Genomic DNA, 15,794 nt, shown 5'->3' with positions numbered 1-15,794 from the left:
GATCGATCACTAATGATTAAATGCAGAGTGGTGCATACAGAGCAAAAAGAGAAAGAAACAGTGCATTATGGGAACCCCCCAGCAGTCTACGTCTATAGCAGCATAACTAAGGGATGGTTCAGGGTCACCTGATCCAGCCCTAACTATAAACTTTAGCAAAAAGGAAAGTTTTAAGCCTAATCTTAAAAGTAGAGAGGGTGTCTGTCTCCCTGATCTGAATTGGGAGCTGGTCAGACAGAGAATCCTGCTGTCACCCACATCTTTCCACAGTCATGATGTTTTCATGTTTCACTTGAGTGTAAATGTTTAGCTGAGACTGAATCTCCACGGCATTAATATGAGTCACTGATGGTAAACACGGCTGTGTAGCTTTATTATGAATAGAGAATACAGATTAACCTACACACAGGACAGTAAAACATTTATCTATTCATCATTATTTGTGATGAGATCTTCAATATGAAGATCTCATTTCTTATCCTTGAAAGACTCACATGTTTGCATGACAATGCCAGTGTTTCTGACGGTTTTAGATTAACAGAAGTACTTTTAAACTTATCACTTTAGATAGAAAAGTTATGCTGAATTGTAAAAGCTCCTTTGTGGGTCCTTAATTCCCCTATTTGTTATAGAATAAAAGGTAATTTAGTTTGTGGGGCACGAAAAAAAAAACAAAAAAAAAACAAAACAGCCAAATGAAAAATCACAGAAATTATACAACATAAAAAGAAAATTAAGAAAATAAATTTGTGTTCCATGTTATTGTTTTATGCTCCATTTAGCCCAAAGCATGTCTAACTGTAAAAAGGCTGGTATTGCCTGACAATGTGCAAACTTTGTGAGCTATACTTTGACATTTTGAACTATAATGTGTTCACGCTCTTCAGCAAGCACAGAGGATCTGCTTGGTTCATCAAACAGCAGCTAAACAACAACAAAACCAATGGAGCCGCCGCTAATTAGCTAGTTAGCTGGTAGCTTCAATAATTACTTAAGGAACCTTGAACATTGGACGAATTTGATCCCCGCACTGCCGCACAATTGGTCGTGCCAATACTTCCAACATTGTCCCACTTGACGCCACGCTATATAAAATAAGCCTGCACCATATCATTTTCTAGCCGATGACACATTTACTCTCAGAACTTGGCTGATGAAACCATTCTCTCATCACCCTCAGAATCACGCTGCAGGTCGTCTTGTACTCGTCATGCGGTACAGAACACGTGGAATTTTGTCTCAAACGTAATTATTTATATCTATATGGAGAGAGAGAGAGAGAGAGAGAGAGAGAGAGAGAGAGAGTGAGTGTGTGTGTAATGGATTTGTTAAACAGTTGCATTTTCATTCCTTCTTATGAGTTATATACAAAGTTATGTTTATTATAGATGTAACATCTCATCATAATCTAATTTGAGGTTCAGATGCCATGTGTGCAATGACACGCATTGACATGCAGTGTTTTCGAATAGGTTGCGCAATGTTCATGACTAGTTCATGCAAGTGGCATGAAATTTATGCGTACCAGAAATTTTGCACATTTCAAAATTTTGTTTGCACACTGGCATAGAGCCATGCACAGTTTTACAGTTTTACAATGAGTTTACTCACTGGCACACAACCGTGGATCAAATTCGTGAAAGTGTCAAGGTGGTTATACTAAAATCTGTTCTCAACACTGGTGGGCACAGCTAACCTAAAAGTGAGCATTGATAACCGCTAATCTGACAACTGATAAGTTAACAGTGCTAATGCTAAACCCATGGCTAAACCACTAAAGCATTTAGCTGAAGCTAGCAATAACAGCTACATTTTATGATATGAATTTAGCATTGGCTGTTTTTATTATTTTTATTGTATTTTATTTTTTGGGCTGTAATATCCAGAAAAACAGACCCAAAGAACTGAATGCTGATGGGTGAACATGACGGTTCGCAAAGAGGAATAGAATGTCAAGACTGGATGATGACCAAGATGTACATAAATAAATGAAGGAACAAATCAAATTAAACAGTAGTTTACATTCAACATAGTTCATTTACAGCACAGAAAGCATTAAACAAATAAAAAAAAATCTTAAAAAATAGATGCACATGAAAAATTTTAATCTAAGTAATGCATTTACTCTGGCGCAACCCCATCCTCTCAAAATGATGCTTGTTCACACAATGTGTCAATTTTGCTAACTGGATTAATGTATAAGCTCCAACAGGAAATGTATGATTTTAGGGTTTAGAAATGTTTTTGACCGTTACACTTTATTCAAAAACATTCAATCAAACAAGAACAAACAAACAAAAACTCTTTAGCTCACTTAAAGTTGGCAGAACTCAGTTTTGTGGATGCTAATTGGTCTGGTAATGGCTTTCAAATTTACCTAAAAGCCGGATCTGCTAACAGAAATGTTAGCTTTGCTAATTAGCTGAACTGTGCCCACCACTGATTCTCAAGTAGGTTTTTGTATTTACCTTTACTCCCAAAAGTTTTTTTTTTTTCATGCCATGTCAGCTCTGTAATGAGGCGATCCCGTGCTTGTGACATGTAAAGAACCTGAAACATTTTATCAACAACACAAGCAACATCTGATGAAAAAAAACAAAAACAAAAAACAAACGACAACAAAATAATAGTAAACCTCAAAATGCCAAAGTAACTCTCTAAGGTGTACTTAACTAAATTAATCCCTCATTAAATTTCTGTTTTATAAAATTGGCATATACGTCCACAAAAATGACTGAATGGCACTGGAAGATGAGTAAGTACAGAATACATGGCTCAAAAGCCATTTTGTTTCCTCTGTAAAAGTCTACAAAAAGCGAACAATTCAACAGTGATCTCTGGTCTTTGTGTCCACTTGGTCCTTGTTCAGTCCGAATAAAAAAATCTGAGCTGCTGGCAAGAAGACGGGCAGCAGAAATGACCGACAATACTCGAAGAGAAACATATTGACGATACAACTGAAAGTGCTGATATGTCTCTCTTTCTGTCCTCTCACCCGTTGCTGAGCTGGTGAGCGGACAGTCATACTGAGGAAGATATGAATGGTTTAGGACACGTACAGCACTCTCCAAAGTCTGCTTTACACACCACACCTGAGTAAAGAGGAGGTAAAGTTCAAGTGAGATCAGTTGAAAAGAGATTTCAAGTCCAAAACTCTGAAAAATTTCAGTCTTTTTTAAAAGTTGCCTATCCAATATACGGTGAATCCGGAAAGTATTCACAGCACTTCACTTTTTCCACATTTTGTTATGTTCTACTTTTATTCCAAAATGGATGAAATTGATATTTTTTCCTCAAAATTCTACACATGATGCCTCATAACGATAATATGAAGGACTTTTTTTTAGATTTTGCAAATGTATTAAAAATAAAAAAGAAATCACATGTACGTAAGTATCCACAGCCTTTGGCATGAAGTTTAAAATTTATCTCAGGTGGAGGCCAAGTGCGGTTAGTGCACTTGGTTGCAGTGAGGAGCTGGCCACCCATCTAAACTGAGCAATTGGGAGAGAAGGGGCTTAGTCAAGGAGGTGACCAAGAACCCGATGATCACTCTGTCAGAGCTCCAGCATTCCTCTATCGAGTGAGAACCTTCCAGAAGGACAACCATCTCTGCAGCAATCCACCAATCAGGCCTGTATGGTAGTAAAAGGACATGGCAGCCCACCTGGAGATTGCCAAAAGGCACCTGAAGGACTCTGAGACCATGAGAAACAAATTTCTCTGGTCTGATGTGACAAGGATTGAACTCTTCATTTGGAAAAAAAAAAGGCACCACTCATCACATAGCCAATAACATCTCTACAGTGAAGCATGGTGGTGGCAGCATCATGCTGTGGGGATGTTTTTCTGTGGCAGCAACTGGGAGACTAGTCAGGACTGAGGAAAAGATGAATGCAGCAACGTACAGAGACATCCTGGATGAAAACCTGCTCCAGAGCGCTCTTGACCTCAGGCGATGGTTCATCTTTCAGAAGGACAATGACCCTAAGCACACAGCCAAGATATCAAAGGAGTGGCTTCAGGACAACTCTGTGAATGTCATTGAGTGGCCCAGCCAGAGCTCAGACCTGAATACGATTGAACATCTCTAGAGAGATCTGAAAATGACTGTGCACCGACGCTCCCCATCCAACCTGATGGAGGTTGAGAGGAGCTGTAAAGAGGAATGAACAAACTGCCAAAAGATAGGTGCACCAAGCATGTGGCATCATATTTGGAAGACTTGAGGCTGAAATTGCTGCCAAAGGTGCATCAACAAAGTACTGAGCAAAGGGTGTGAATAATTATGTACATGTGATTTCTAAGTTTTTATTTTTAATAAATTTGCAAACATTTCCAAAAAAGAGAACTTTTCATGTGTCATTATGTGTTGTGAGTAGAATTTTAAGTGAAAAAATGAATTTACTCCATTTTGGAAAAAGGCTGTAACATAAAATGTAGAAAAAGTGAGGCGTTGTGAATACGTTCCGGCTGCACTGTATGATTCAGATAGATCAATGCATTTTGCAGTTTCTTCTTTCAACAGCATGAAAATACAGAACCGGATGGATTGGCATTGCTTTCTGTCTCATTTGGTGAGAGGATAAAGTGTCATTTTACTGAGAAGACAAAATAGCCAAGTGATTGTTTTCAACTTTACATGAAGCAGTAAATCTGCCGATTTTGGAAATGAACGAAACCATTTTCCCACCATGTTCAGCAGATCACTGTGTCCAGTTTAACCTCAAGTAAATATAAAAACACTGGCTACAATGGATAAGGAAGAGTCAATCTGCACAATGTCAGCTTTGACCCCAGTTCAACACCACATCACCGTGGACGACAGGGACACAGTCGTCACCTCTCTCACAGTCATGGAACAGCAATCTTTAGTTGTTGATTTTTTGTTTTTTGTTATCAATCATAAACTCCGCTGATCCATCATAGTTCAAAGTGGTTCACCAGAGAGGACCGAGGGTGCTCTTGGCAAGTGGCTGCACCAGCGTGCTGATGTTCATGTCCGACCAGGTGCCGTGAAAGTTCCACAGTGACTAGAAGGTCACAGTTGCTGTGCTCTTGTTCCGAAAGGTCATGGTCTGGATGCTGGAAAGGATTTTCCTCTGATGCCCAGCCAACGTCACTCCCATGTGCAACAGATCCCTGATCAGAGAAGAAACTATTATCAATCAGCTCAATAAAGACAGAAAGAAAGATCTCAGCAATGATGGATTTTAAAGCAATTCACTTGTTCAGTTTGTAGTCAGGGCATCCAGCTGTTTTATACCAACCCCTCCAAAAACATGAGCTTTAACAAAACTCACCATCACAATACAATTTTTGCTCTTAAACACTAAAATCTAACTCAAAAGAGCAAAGCACAAGCTCATGAACACATCTCTGAACACCATTTACAGGATAGTTATTTCTGCACCAGTGGGTGCACACTGGTTGCAAGTCACCTTACGAAACGATGCGTGGTGCTGGAAAAAAAAAACAAAAAAACTCCACGCCACAGTTGGGGGGTGGACAAAAAACAACAAAAAAAATCCCTTGTAGCTGTGAGAGACGAGTTGTCCGTGGTTATAGATTATCTTTGTTAAATGAGGAAATGATGTCACGTTTAGGTATTAAAGGCACTGCGCTGCGGTGGTTTGAATCATATTTGTCTAATAGATTACAATTTGTTCATGTAAATGGGGAATCTTCTTCACAGACTAAAGTTAATTATGGAGTTCCACAAGGTTCTGTGCTAGGACCAATTTTATTCACTTTATACATTCCCTTAGGCAGTATTATTAGACGGTATTGCTTAAATTTTCATTGTTACGCAGATGATACCCAGCTTTATCTATCCATGAAGCCAGAGGACACACACCAATTAGCTGAACTGCAGGATTGTCTTACAGACATAAAGACATGGATGACCTCTAATTTCCTGCTTTTAAACTCAGATAAAACTGAAGTTATTGTACTTGGCCCCACAAATCTTAGAAACATGGTGTCTAACCAGATCCTTACTCTGGATGGCATTACCCTGACCTCTAGTAATACTGTGAGAAATCTTGGAGTCATTTTTGATCAGGATATGTCATTCAAAGCGCATATTAAACAAATATGTAGGACTGCTTTTTTGCATTTACGCAATATCTCTAAAATCAGAAAGGTCTTGTCTCAGAGTGATGCTGAAAAACTAATTCATGCATTTATTTCCTCTAGGCTGGACTATTGTAATTCATTATTATCAGGTTGTCCTAAAAGTTCCCTAAAAAGCCTTCAGTGTGTCAGTGCTAAGGACTCCAGCAGCAGGAGAAGTCCAAGAAGATGTCTATGTTTTACCTGGCTGCAGCCTACCTTATTTTCAAGAGGTGAAGATGGACTCGTCGTCTGCCTGGGTGCTTGGCACCCAGGGCGGTTCTGTAGTGTTTTGGATGCAGTGGTGACATGTAACACTGCACTGCGATGCTCCCAAATCAAACCTGACCATCATTATATACCCTTCTACCATTCATTCATCTGTTCATTCACTTACTGCTTCTTACAGTTTTTATTCAATCTTATAAACAATGCTTCATAGAAAAAAAAGATGGAGAAATGGAGAAATGAACTGACTCTGTGGTGATCTGGGACAGCTGGTCCACTGAGGTGAAGCCGGCTTGGAGGAGGTTGTCTTCATAGCGCTCCATCTTGATGGCCCTGAGCCACTCCCCCACTGATGTACACGAGGAGAGGGCTAAAGGTGGACGTTGGTCCAGCAGGGGATAGGACGGCCTGGGGGAGAGAGCACAGAAACAAAGCAACAACTTACACACACTGTCACCTAACCACCACTGTGGAACTTAAACATATCCTGCAGCAACACTCCTGCAAACAAGGAAGAGGTCTAATCCAACTTGGAATGATTGACAGGGACAAAGAATGGGACTTGTCAGGGTGGAGGAGTCCTCGGCTGTATGCGACCAGCAGCCAACAGTAAGAATGTGGAGGGGAGAGTGGGGTGAATGCGCACAGTAAGAGGCTGACAGGTCACAGCAGGTCATTAAGGTGGTACAGTCGGAGGGTAATGTCTGTTCTGTGACAGTAAGAACTCAAAATGGACAGCAAGAAAAATACACTTTGAAAGCTTTTTTTCACATGCTAAAGCTCTCCATTTACTCCCACTGTGACCTTATCGGGGCGCATTTCTGTTAATCAACCAACAACATCTGCACTCTCACCCGGCTCCTTCTTGGGCCACTATTTTGAGTGACGCGGGGTTGCGGATCAGCTTGTCAAGAGCACTGACGAGGTCTGCAAAGCGAGGACGCGCTGAGCGGTCCTTCTGCCAACAGTCCAACATGAGCTGGTGCAGGTGGGTGGGGCAGTCAGGAGGTGGGGGGAGCCGGTAGTCCTGCTCAATGGCATTAATGACCTGATGACAGGAAATAAGATCACAACTGAAATCAGTGCACAAAGCGAATCCCACATATGTGAGATTTACAAAAAAAGAAAAGTATTTAAACAGTCCACTCTGGGGAGAAGGAAAATCAGTCCTGAACACTCCTGAGCTTAGATTGGCAATGTCACACTGTTGCTGGGCAACCTCATGATTCAGCTACTGTTCAAACACTCTATTGATTATCTGCAAAAACTAAATCTAATTAATCCTTTTTTTTCAGAATGCAAATGCTAACTGTTCTTTTGAAGAAAGCTCTGCTTCGTGGTGAGCCTAACAAAATCTCCAAGCTCTTTGTTAAGAGATTGGCCAATATAGATTTTTGCTAAAACTTACATCCTGGTTGCTCATGTCCCAATATGGTCTCTCACCAAAGGACATGACCTCCCACATAACAATGCCATAGCTCCATACATCTGAGGCTGAGGTAAACTTTCTGAAGGCTATTGCCTCAGGTGCTGTCCAGCGTATTGGAATTTTTCCACCCTGAGAAGAAAAGAAAACAGACAAAACTTTACTTTTCACATCATTATGGGCAGCCACAGCTCTGGCTAGCAAGTGCTAAAGCCAAAAATAAAAAGTTAAAATGTTCAACAAGTAGTGACACCCTTCTTTAGGGCCCCTTCACACATAGTGCAAATGTGGTCAAATTACACATGAAGTGCGCGTGAAGCAGGAATTGTATGCAATGCGTGTAAAATCGTAGCTGCCTCCAACGCCTCACAAACCTGTTGCTACAACTATTTGCACACACCAGCAACTGATAAAGTGTGCGCCGTGAGAGCCCATTCGATCCCTCTCACGGCAGGTGATGGCCAAATTCCAGCTGACACACACAAACATCTAACACCACTTGCATGGCACTTAGAAAATGTGTGGCCATTCGCACTATTAGCACGACAACAGTCAGCAGACAATCACTGTTGAGCTGGATGTGAAATTTATCTAAGTGCCCCCATGACTGTGGCTTTGCAAACAGACACAGTGACACATTGGTGTGTGCTCGGAGCTGACAGGTGGTGTGTCCACCGACAGAAGCAGCTGTGGAGATCTGTGGTTGTGGACATCACGGCTGGGGAACACGGACCGTGTTTGGACGGACATGAACTAACAACTGCCCACTGTGACGCGCACTGTGCACGAAACCGTCGCAGCATAAATCTTTTATTTTTTATTTATGTTTTTTTTTTTCATAGCAGCTACGCGATGTGGTTCACACTGTGTTCCCACGTGCACGAAACTGTTGCATCGGTATTGTGCACACCTGCCCGTGGGCTCGATGTTTTCATGGTTCGCTCAAACTTAGTTGTACTATGTGTGAAGGGGCCCTTAAGGAATCAGTGAAAATGTCAGATGCAAGAAATGTATTATTTTATTTTTACTTAAAGAGGTTCAACAAAATTACTCACTATTTGTAAAGGTAAAAAGGTTTTAAACTGCTAACATTAGCACGCAAGATAATACCAAGTGATCAATGTGGTGGCAATTTTTTTCGACCCAAAAAAATTCTACAACAGATCAACATTACAAAATTAATGTGCATGCTCTGTGGTGCATAAATCTTGGGTGACCAAGTGTCGACCCCCATTATCAGCTTGGTAGGTAAATCCTGTGATCCACCCTATTTTTTTCCACTAAACTTTTGTTTCACAACTACCTGTGAATTATAACTATATTATCATAGGAACTGTTTAATAATAATAATAATAATAATAATAATTGATTTATATAGCACATTCAGGGGGAACACTTCCAAAGTGCTGTATATACATAATAGATCATCATCAGAACAATAAAGCATTGCACATTCATAAGAACATAAAAATGAGAAAAAGATAAAAACCATAAAAACTCATGCATGCAGTCACAGGAAGCCAGTGAAGGGAAGCCCAAACAGGTGAAATGTGATCAAATCTCCTGGTTTTCATTAGAACTCTACCAGCAGTGTTCTGAATCATCTGTAAACATCTCACACTGAAGAACACAGCTATGCTTTAGTAAACACTGCCTTATTGTTCGGATTGTTACATCTGGGTTATCCATACAAGTTTACTCATGCAGACATGTCTGATGGCTCACTTTAACGCTTTGCACCCAAAGGGGCTCCCCACAAGCCACTTATCACGCATGCGTCAAACAATACAACAGACTATTAAACCCCAGCTGTAGTTTCCCTCCAATTAAAGCAGCAGGCACAGAAAGAGGCTGACCTGAAAATGGCATGTTTTTATGATGCATCACCTCAGCCTCTACATAGTATTTTTGGCTATAAAATGTAACATCCATTTTTATGACACCTGGTGACCTACATTAGTTTGCTGAAAAGTAGAATAATATGACCCCATTAAGGCATTATACGCATTTTATATCAACGGAAAAGTAGTATTCAATGCATATTATGATAATTAGCAAGACTAATTATCATGATAATTATTTTACAAAATATTTGCAGCCCCTTCACTGAAATCTGTATATAAATAGCATGACATATTCTTCATGTGCCAGTTTCAGATGAGGACAAACAGACTTTTATGTCTTTGGATTGTAACTGTGTTTTTTAATCTGCCAAAGAGAAAAGAAAGGTTATTATTATTTTTTATAAAAGACAACATATTTTCAGCTAGAATATTCCTGTTATGTGAGTTTTCAGTAGCATAACCATATCGGGCCTTTGGTGCTTTATTTGTCAATTTTACTTTACGGCACATTATCAAAGGAGATATTAAGGAGATTAATCAGGCAAATGTACAAACATTTCCAACTATTGAGGAAGTCACTGAAAAGAGCTGCTGTCTCACCAAAGAGCTGGTGTAGGTCGGGTCAGACGAATTCTCCTGTAGGAAACGCGACAAGCCAAAGTCTGACACCTTGCACACCAGGTTGCTGTTGATCAGGATGTTACGGGCGGCCAGATCTCGGTGCACGTAGCTCATTTCTGCCAGGTATTTCATGCCGGAGGCAATGCCACGCAGCATACCCACCAGCTGGATGGGCGTGAACTGGCTGTCATTCAGCTACAGGGAAGAAAAACAATTCAGATTGAGAGTGCGTGAAGTGAGTGAGGTCACTGTGTGTGTTCAGTGTATGTCCGCTGTGTCACACCAACCCGGAGAAAGGAATCCAGCGCGCCGTTCTCCATAAACTCTGTGAGGATCATGACTGGACAGCTGGCTGTGATGATGCCCTCCAGGTGGATGATGTTGGGGTGCTGGAACTGACCCATGATGGACGCCTCGGACAGAAAGTCCCGCCGCTGTTTTTCAGTGTAGCCACCTTTAAGTGTCTTAATTGCTACATAGTTTTCTTTTTTTCCTGGAATCTTCAGTCTTCCTCGACAGACCTCTCCAAATTCTCCTGGAGCAAACAGACATGCACACAAAGGCTGCAGTCATCATTTTTAACAACACGTATTTACCTCCTTGCAGCAACTGGTAGCCTTTGGATTAAATGAAAGCTGCAAACTACTTGCAATTTTATTAGCAGATTAATTTATTCCCACGACAACGATGAATTCTGTCAAGGAAAAAAAAAAAAAAAGAACAGATAAAGCCCTTAAATGCCATTGAATCAAATTACCATTTCTATTTGCCCATTTATTTTTGGATTTAACAACTGAACACAAACAGGCTGACACAAAAGCTTATTACGCCAATCTTTCACTCCCACAAGTTCATAAGTGCAGAGTAAAAACAAAAACACAATCATCAAAACAGCCAACAAAATATATTTGCAGAAATACAGAGAAGCGTCTTGAGTGTTCAATCAACACAGATTAAAAAAAAACAAAAAAACACCAAACAACTAACGTCAGAGCAGATAACGAATAAACATAATGAATGTACACAATCATTCATAGACTTTGATAAAATGTTCATTGACATTCATTTCCCTTATTTAATTATTTTTTCACTCATGTCATTGCAAATCCAATTACTTTTGATACTTTGTTTGAAAGGAAGCAGCAAGAAAATCTTATATTACCTTGAAAACAACAAACCAGCAACAGCAGAACATCACAAACCTCTAAACAGACACCAAGTCAACACTATCATATGAAGCTTTCATATTCAGTGATGGTGAACGACATGATAGCAGGAGCCACACTAAAGTTAAGGCACCTTGACACTTGCACGAATTTGATCACTGCACTGGCGGGCAATTTGTCATGCAAAAGTGTCCTACTTTCTCCCACTTGACGCCACGCTATATAAAATAATCATTTCGTAGCTGATGGCGCATATGCTCTCAGAACTTGACTGATGAAATCATTCTCTCATTGCTGTTGACCATACCATACTGTTGACCATAAAATTTTATTACAGAGATTAGAGCATGCCATAGGTATTAGAGGCACTGCGCTGCGGTGGTTTGAATCATATTTGTCTAATAGATTACAATTTGTTCATGTAAATGGGGAATCTTCTTCACAGACTAAAGTTAATTATGGAGTTCCACAAGGTTCTGTGCTAGGACCAATTTTATTCACTTTATACATGCTTCCCTTAGGCAGTATTATTAGACGGTATTGCTTAAATTTTCATTGTTACGCAGATGATACCCAGCTTTATCTATCCATGAAGCCAGAGGACACACACCAATTAGCTAAACTGCAGGATTGTCTTACAGACATAAAGACATGGATGACCTCTAATTTCCTGCTTTTAAACTCAGATAAAACTGAAGTTATTGTACTTGGCCCCACAAATCTTAGAAACATGGTGTCTAACCAGATCCTTACTCTGGATGGCATTACCCTGACCTCAAGTAATACTGTGAGAAATCTTGGAGTCATTTTTGATCAGGATATGTCATTCAAAGCGCATATTAAACAAATATGTAGGACTGCTTTTTTGCATTTACGCAATATCTCTAAAATCAGAAAGGTCTTGTCTCAGAGTGATGCTGAAAAACTAATTCATGCATTTATTTCCTCTAGGCTGGACTATTGTAATTCATTATTATCAGGTTGTCCTAAAAGTTCCCTAAAAAGCCTTCAGTTAATTCAAAATGCTGCAGCTAGAGTACTGACGGGGACTAGAAGGAGAGAGCATATCTCACCCATATTGGCCTCTCTTCATTGGCTTCCTGTTAATTCTAGAATAGAATTTAAAATTCTTCTTCTTACTTATAAGGTTTTGAATAATCAGGTCCCATCTTATCTTAGGGACCTCGTAGTACCATATCACCCCAATAGAGCGCTTCGCTCTCAGACTGCAGGCTTACTTGTAGTTCCTAGGGTTTGTAAGAGTAGAATGGGAGGCAGAGCCTTCAGCTTTCAGGCTCCTCTCCTGTGGAACCAGCTCCCAATTCAGATCAGGGAGACAGACACCCTCTCTACTTTTAAGATTAGGCTTAAAACTTTCCTTTTTGCTAAAGCTTATAGTTAGGGCTGGATCAGGTGACCCTGAACCATCCCTTAGTTATGCTGCTATAGACGTAGACTGCTGGGGGGTTCCCATGATGCACTGTTTCTTTCTCTTTTCGCTCTGTATGCACCACTCTGCATTTAATTAGTGATCGATCTCTGCTCCCCTCCACAGCATGTCTTTTTCCTGGTTCTCTACCTCAGCCCCAACCAGTCCCAGCAGAAGACTGCCCCTCCCTGAGCCTGGTTCTGCTGGAGGTTTCTTCCTGTTAAAAGGGAGTTTTTCCTTCCCACTGTAGCCAAGTGCTTGCTCACAGGGGGTCGTTTTGACCGTTGGGGTTTTACATAATTATTGTATGGCCTTGCCTTACAATATAAAGCGCCTTGGGGCAACTGTTTGTTGTGATTTGGCGCTATATAAAAAAATTGATTGATTGATTGATTGCTCCAAGAATCACACAGAAATGATCTGCAGCTACAGGTTTTTTCGTGCTTATCATGTGGTGGAGAACGCTTCTTGTCTCAAAGGTAGTAATTTGTAATATATATATTATACTGGATTGGTAAAACAGATGCATTTTCATTCCTTCTTATGAGTTAGATAATGTATCTGTAAAGTTATGTTTATTATAGCTGTAACACTCCGTCATAATTGTTCAGATGCCCTGTGCACAATGATATGCAGTGCTTTCGAATAGGTTGTGCAATGTTTATGACTAATTCACGAAGTTAATGCGTTTCAGAAGTTTTGAACATTTCAAAATTTTCTTTGTGCACTGGCACACAGCCGCGCACAGTTCACACACAGTTTACGACACATGCCAATGCTGGGATCAAATTTGTACAAGTGTCCAGGTGCTTTAAGCTGCCCTTCCTGACGCAACTCCACGTTACACATAGAATGGAGAGGGTTCTGGAAAGAAGCGCACTAAATTACCTGGCCACCACACTATGTAGTTTTATCAGTATTGACTATCTGTCTCTCTCTCTCACACACACACACACACACACACACACACACACACACACACACACACACACACACACACACACACACACACACACACACACACACACACACACACACACACACACACACACACACACACACACACCAAGCTAAAGATAAAATAAAAGTTCTATTGCTACTCTTCAGCACTGTGTCAGTGTTTATTGTACAGGCTCTTAAAGTGATATATCTTTTCACTTTGTCCAAGTCCTACATATATCCAAACTAATCTATAACTTGACACCATAAACCGACACTTGCTTTTCAATGTAGTGGAAGCAAAGTGTTTCAAAATCACATTTTTTTGACAGATTTTGTATATTTTAAGATAAAATGTAATCTGTCCAACTTTGAATGTAACCCAATCATTAATAAAGTGTTTGTCTCAACTAACTAACAAACTAAATAACTAACTTGTTCAGACTGTCAGTTCAAATCAGACTTAAATCTGATCTCATAAACTGATTGTGCACATTATTTTGCACACCAGCACTGTTCCTGGTGACCATTCAAATCATTATTATTGGTACAGAAACAATTTTTAATACTTAATACTACACATTCTGTGCAATAATAATTGTACACTCGTGTACATCACTTGAACACTCGTGCAATATTACAGAACATTACTTTTTCAGCATTCTATTGTATATATTGATATTTCACACAGAACTAGACTTCTGTATTTTGGTATTACTTTTTCTTTCCCCATCATGGGACTATTAAGGGATTCTTATCTTATCTTGTTTGTACATACTGTAGCAAGTGACTGGATCCAATTTCTTTGTTCGTTTTGCAGTCTTCATCTGCCATCTAGTCCACATTGGTAGCTATATCAATAAAAGTCATGCATGAAAACAGCCACAGTGACTTTTCAGACTTGCAGCATATAAATCAGATTTTTACTGGCAGACTGAACAAGGCCCAACGAACAAAAAATAAACAATATATTCATTTCCTGTACCACCTTGGTCAAATCTAGGGTCACTGTTCGGGTGGGGGGGGTCGTCCCGTCAATCAGAGGTCATGGACACCTCACATGTGTGAGGTGTGTGTCGTGTGCTCGGCGTTTTTTCATTCCAAGGAAAAAGACGGAATGACTGGAGCAACGCCGCATCAAATTTTGCCAGAAACTGGGCGACAGCCAGGTGGAAACCATTCGGATGATTCAGACAGCTTTCGGTGACGATCCTATGGGCATCACACAGATTAAGGAGCGGTACAACCGGTTTAGACATCCGCACAACGGTGGAGAGCGAGCCACGCTCCGGTCGGCCATCAACATGCTGAAATGACCAGATCATTTCCAAAGTGAACACTGTGGTGATGCGGGACCGTCTTGTCACTATCCGAGAAATTGCGGAAGAGGTGGACATGAGCACTTTTTCGGCACATTCCACTGTGACAGAAGATTTGGCCATGAAAAGATTGGCGGTGAAATTCATGCTGATGGCTTCGGCACGAAGCTGCTAATGGAGCAAAAGCACCTTTGTGTTGAAGTCTCACAGGACATGTTGTGACATGCCCACCTCTTCCACAATTTCTCGGATAGTCACATGAATGAAAAGTCACCGAAAGCCGTCTGAATCATCCGAATGGTTTCCACCTGGCTGTCGCCCAGTTTCTGGCAAAATTTGATGCGGCGCTGCTCCAGTCGTTCCGTCTTTTTCCTTGAAATGAAAATCCGCTGAGCGCGCTGCAAACGTCCCACACAAAGGCTGCTTACCAGGAAATGATGCAATCGACAGGCGTGAAAAAGTTCACGCATGCGCACGAAGGTTCAAGGTTTGCTCATGCAAACACACGTGATTCAAATCCATCAGGTTTTTGAAAAAAATAAAAAGGTCTGATACTTTTCTAAGCGACCTCGTATGAAGATGTAAAACTCAAAGAGGCCTTCTCCCCAGAATTCCAACACTTTGCCAATTATGATTGTAGATACTTGGTAAAAATAAATAAATAAATAAATATGAAGATAGTTTGTGATTTTATATCACATCAAACAC

The 15,794-nt window shown here is 40.4% G+C and overlaps 1 protein-coding gene across 2 annotated transcripts in view; it reads right to left on the bottom strand.

The window, feature by feature from the left end:
- Positions 1–4,883: 4,883 nt before the first annotated feature.
- Positions 4,884–15,794, bottom strand: part of ephb4a (eph receptor B4a) — a 143,940-nt gene continuing 133,029 nt past the window's right edge. For both annotated transcript variants that reach the window (XM_034178520.1, XM_034178521.1), the window contains exons 12-17: positions 10,521–10,768; positions 10,213–10,428; positions 7,751–7,900; positions 7,197–7,390; positions 6,592–6,750; positions 4,884–5,142 (exon numbers count right to left, since the gene is read on the bottom strand). In XM_034178520.1, coding sequence (XP_034034411.1) covers positions 5,034–5,142; positions 6,592–6,750; positions 7,197–7,390; positions 7,751–7,900; positions 10,213–10,428; positions 10,521–10,768 — 1,076 coding nt within the window. In that variant the 3' untranslated portion in view covers positions 4,884–5,033. The remainder of the gene's footprint in view (positions 5,143–6,591; positions 6,751–7,196; positions 7,391–7,750; positions 7,901–10,212; positions 10,429–10,520; positions 10,769–15,794) is intronic.

The sequence above is a fragment of the Thalassophryne amazonica genome, chromosome 9 (genome assembly GCF_902500255.1).
Source record: "Thalassophryne amazonica chromosome 9, fThaAma1.1, whole genome shotgun sequence".
Lineage (NCBI taxonomy): Eukaryota > Metazoa > Chordata > Actinopteri > Batrachoidiformes > Batrachoididae > Thalassophryne > Thalassophryne amazonica.
The sequence above is the reverse complement of the archived record's forward strand: the minus strand, read 5'-3'. Positions and strand labels throughout refer to the sequence as shown.